This window comes from Contarinia nasturtii, unplaced genomic scaffold (assembly GCF_009176525.2).
Source record: "Contarinia nasturtii isolate CC-2019 unplaced genomic scaffold, AAFC_CNas_1.1 Cnas_scaffold_129, whole genome shotgun sequence".
NCBI classification, from domain to species: Eukaryota; Metazoa; Arthropoda; class Insecta; order Diptera; family Cecidomyiidae; genus Contarinia; species Contarinia nasturtii.
In genome coordinates this window covers 1,846,914-1,851,098 of record NW_022197486.1, presented here as the reverse complement: position 1 = coordinate 1,851,098, position 4,185 = coordinate 1,846,914, and the positions used below count along the sequence as shown (strand labels likewise).

Sequence of the window (4,185 nt, the reverse complement as noted above, 5' to 3'; positions counted from 1 at the left end):
TACTGGGCAATTTTTTGTTTCTTTAGTCTTGATTTCAAATTTTTGTTCACAGTTGGCCTTGATTGCAGTTATAAAAGTACTCGCTTAGTAGATAACCAGGTAAAAATCGTGATTACATCATATTTGAAGGGAGTGACAATTTCTCGAAGATTTACATTTAAAGTAAAATGATTGATTACTTGCGCGTCATGATTGGCACTGAAGTACACCGACCATGCCATTTGAATATCTCAATTTTTTGGGATTGTTTTCGTCATGCACATGGCGGTGACTAATATTTCCATATAAAACGTCCAAAATTTTCTCCTTATCAGAGTGAATTTGCTCTGAATTTTATGATTTGGACGTTTTATTAAATCAAACCCGATAGTTTATTCGCAAAATTTGCTATGGACAAGTGCTGTTTCATATGTACGAAGTTGAATTCATTCGTATTTGTTGGTTTTTGAATCCAATAATTCATCAATTCGACTCATCCTATCAGACGATTAGACAATGTTTGATATTGTTTCATCCAACGAATCAATAAAAATGAATTGCAAATACCAAGAACGGTTATGTCTTAACTTTGTATATGACTGAATTTGAATAATGAAATTGGTCGATGACAAGGTCACTTTTTCGCGATTTCTTTGCTGGCTTTGTTGTTCACGTCACCGCTTTGCCCACGGTGAAAGCATAATGCGTTCTCACATGTATGACTTGATTAATTAGCATTTTGACGGCGAATGAGCTTTTTGCCATATCTACTTTTAGCATTTCATTATTCTATTCGGTTCAATGATGTCACCCCCACATGTGTGGGCTTGAAAATCAGTTATGCCAGAATAAAGGATCAACGCTGATAGCACATGTTACGTACTTTTACGCGTAATTAATCTAATAGTTATATGAACGCGGAGTGACCGCACCTTTTAACCAACTGCTGTTTGTTCAAAGTTCATGTGCAAGCGTGTACAGTGTGTACACATCCATCACCTCAATGATATCGTTTGGGAATAATAAAAAAAATCATGACACACTACCAGCCGTTGAAGTAATGATATTTCCTGTATTTTTAGGTGATTATGCGTTGTGAAAACTTCACCAGTAATAGCATGAACGCTAGTTTTTTTTAATTAAATAAAAATGCAAACTATGAAATACCATGTCAGTCATACGTTGCAGCTGGCAGGAGTACATTACACATTTCATGGACCGAGCGAATAGCAGTTTATTTGAATGAATTTTGGAAAAAAGATTGAAAATTACAATTTAACGGAAGGAAATTTTGGTTTAAAATTGAAAAATAAATAAACAAATCATGTCCAAGTGTTAAGCGATTTGCTGAAAAAATGTTTATGTGTAACGTTAAGATATTCCAAAAAAGTAAAGACTGACTAACGTGTAGAATTGGGAGAAAAGAGTTGTTGATTTTAAGAAAGATCATTAAAATTCATGGAAAAAAGAGTTTCAATGGAGAAAAAAATGGAGGGCGACAACGAAACACCATCAAATGCATCAAATGACAAAGTGCCATTCCCGACGAACGAAACCACCAAATCTCGTTTTGCGAATATGGCAAGTCGTGTAATGAAAATGAAACGACGTCACTCAAGATACGAGAGACCGATATATGCATGTATATATAATTTTTGAATTAACATTTTTCGACATTTTACTGAACAAATTTTCTTTCTCCACAGTCTGGGAACTATTTTCCGATTACAGTGATTTCAGTACAATCCATGGTGTACGTTATATGGGCGAAAAAAAGCGTCATTGGATAGAGAGATTGTTTTGGTTATTCGTAGTTATAATATCAATAGTTGTGTGTTCATTTCTTGTCTATAAAACTTGGTTAAAATGGCAAAATACACCTGTAATTGTAACATTTTCGGAGGAATCAACTCCTGTTTATGAAATACCGTTTCCATCTATAACCGTATGCTCAGATCTGAAAATAAGACAAACGAAACTAAATTATACCGATATTTGGCATAAATTATATTATGGATATGAAAATGTAAGCATTAATCTCGATCATTTACGAATGGTACATTCGTTGAGTCCCTTGTGTGACGAAGTTCCAAAGTATTTGGAGGATTATGTAAAAAAAATGGGAAAAGTTAACGAAACAAATGCCGATGTGCAATTTTTCTCATATGCTAAAAAAGCAGCACCGAGACTTACAGATTTATTGCATCGTTGCACATGGCATCGCCAAGAGGTCAAATGTTCAGATATTTTCCATGAAGTTCTAACCGATGAGGGCATTTGCTATAGTTTCAATTATCTAAATGCATCTGAAATATACAATGAACAAATGTTGGACGAAAGCTACCATGTTACGCGTCATAATAAAAAGTCAGTTTATTGGAATGGTGCAAGAATACCAAATATGACCGAGTCCGATATTTATCCCTATCGTGTGTTAAGCGGAAGCGAAGGACTCAGCATTGATTTACGACTGTATGAATGGGATATTGACTATGTTTGCAGCGGTCCGGTGCAAAGTTTTAAAATTTTATTACATTCAGCGGATGACGTGCCACAGATGAAGAAGTATTACTATCGAATACCACTCGATCATGACACAGTACTATCTGTGCGGCCAAACATTATGGTTTGTAAATTGTTTTTAATTTCAAATTCAGAATGAAAAATAAACAAATCGAATTTTCAGAATACAACCGAGAGTTTGCTAACAAATTACGAAACCGCGCAACGAAAATGTATTGTTGACGGCGAACGACGATTGGCATTTTTCAAAAAGTATACACAACGCAATTGTCAGGTAAGTCACATTTTCGTTTTCACCGACATTTTTCATGTGGCAAATAAAAATCACCTTTCAGCTAGATAATTTGACATTGAGGACATTTCGGAGATGTCATTGTGTTACATTTGCTATGCCACGGCTCCAAGCACAGCTCACAAATTCAAGTTGGCCGATTTGTCGAAAAAAAGATGAATTGAAGTGTGCACGAAATGTTGAATATTGGCTGATGCAACAAGTCTTAAATAAAACCGCCATTAGCTATGGTTGCCTACCCGCTTGTCGCTCAATATCGTATGATGCGGAAATATCAATGGCCAAACTCGATCGATACAATCATAAACGAGCCATGAATGGCACAAGTAAATTGGAACGAAAACGAAGATACACACGAGTTTTTATATCATTCAAAGATGAGCAATTTTTCTCATCACGCCGTGCTGAGGTTTATACGAAGATCGATTTTATTGCAAATTGCGGTATTTTCATTTCATTCAGTTGGATATTTCGGCGTTTTTAATTTATTTGATCGATTTCATTGCAGGTGGAATTCTGGGATTATTTATGGGAGTGTCCATTCTTAGTATTGTTGAAGTGTTCTATTTTTCAACGCTGAGACTTGGATGCAGCTTGCGCAAGCGACGACTGATAAAAAAACGACGTTTGCAACAAATAAAAATACTCAACGAACAAAACGGTGCAACAAGCGAACAAATCAACCATAGCGACTATGATAATTTACCAGAAATGACTTATTGAGCACACAAGCCACACTCACCTAATCTCATTTTACAATCGTTATTTATTCTTTCAACTGGATGGAACAAAGAGAACACACATATTTTCGTTCATGTATAAAATTTTAAAGGGTATTTTTCGCGAGTATACGTCAACTTGTTACATTTTTGAAACACTTTTAAATATTTAGTCAATAAAAATATTTGCACATTAGTTTTAAGAGGATTGTTCTCTTTATTTCGATGGGTAAATTATGTGTTTTTTCTTGTTGTTGCATGATATTGAGGAAGAATTCCATATCAATTCTTTGATTTAAATAAAGTCTCTTTCGCACGCTTTCGCAAATCAAAGAAACTCAATTATCAAACAAGTGATCCAATATGAACTAGGGGGGTGGACAGTGTCTACTAGGCACAATAGAGAATGAATGAATTCCAATGAATTGTCATAATACCTATCTACTTTCAAATACGACAACTACATACTTATTATACAAATATATTTTGAATTTTTCTGGTTTTTTCCTTTTATTTTTATTAAAATTGTTTTTGGATATATTAAACCAATTTAAATAATTCACTTAATAGCGTTGAAGATGTTTTTTTAATATTTGGAAGACGATACTCATATAGTGCGGTGAATATTTCGGTGAATATTTCGAGTAATATTCCAGCACTTTTTATGATCAA

General features: G+C 34.4%; 1 protein-coding gene across 1 annotated transcript; it reads left to right on the top strand.

Annotated features, from left to right (window-relative positions):
- The first annotated feature begins 1,186 nt into the window (after nt 1-1,186).
- Nucleotides 1,187-3,965, top strand: LOC116347364 (pickpocket protein 28-like). Its single transcript, XM_031777941.1, has 5 exons — nt 1,187-1,621; nt 1,686-2,605; nt 2,666-2,776; nt 2,838-3,237; nt 3,303-3,965. Exons 1-5 carry the CDS (start codon nt 1,438-1,440, stop codon nt 3,515-3,517), a joined length of 1,830 nt encoding a protein of 609 aa, XP_031633801.1. The 5' UTR covers nt 1,187-1,437; the 3' UTR covers nt 3,518-3,965.
- The last annotated feature ends 220 nt before the right edge of the window (nt 3,966-4,185 follow it).

What these genes read in the sequence shown, in the direction of transcription:
- LOC116347364 (XM_031777941.1), top strand. Translation starts at nt 1,438, where the DNA reads ATGGAAAAAAGAGTTTCAATGGAGAAAAAAATGGAGGGCGACAACGAA. An exon ending in CGAGAGACCGATATATGCAT is followed by an intron (nt 1,622 to 1,685) that starts GTATATATAATT and finishes CTTTCTCCACAG; the next exon opens with TCTGGGAACTATTTTCCGAT. An exon ending in ATACACAACGCAATTGTCAG is followed by an intron (nt 2,777 to 2,837) that starts GTAAGTCACATT and finishes ATCACCTTTCAG; the next exon opens with CTAGATAATTTGACATTGAG.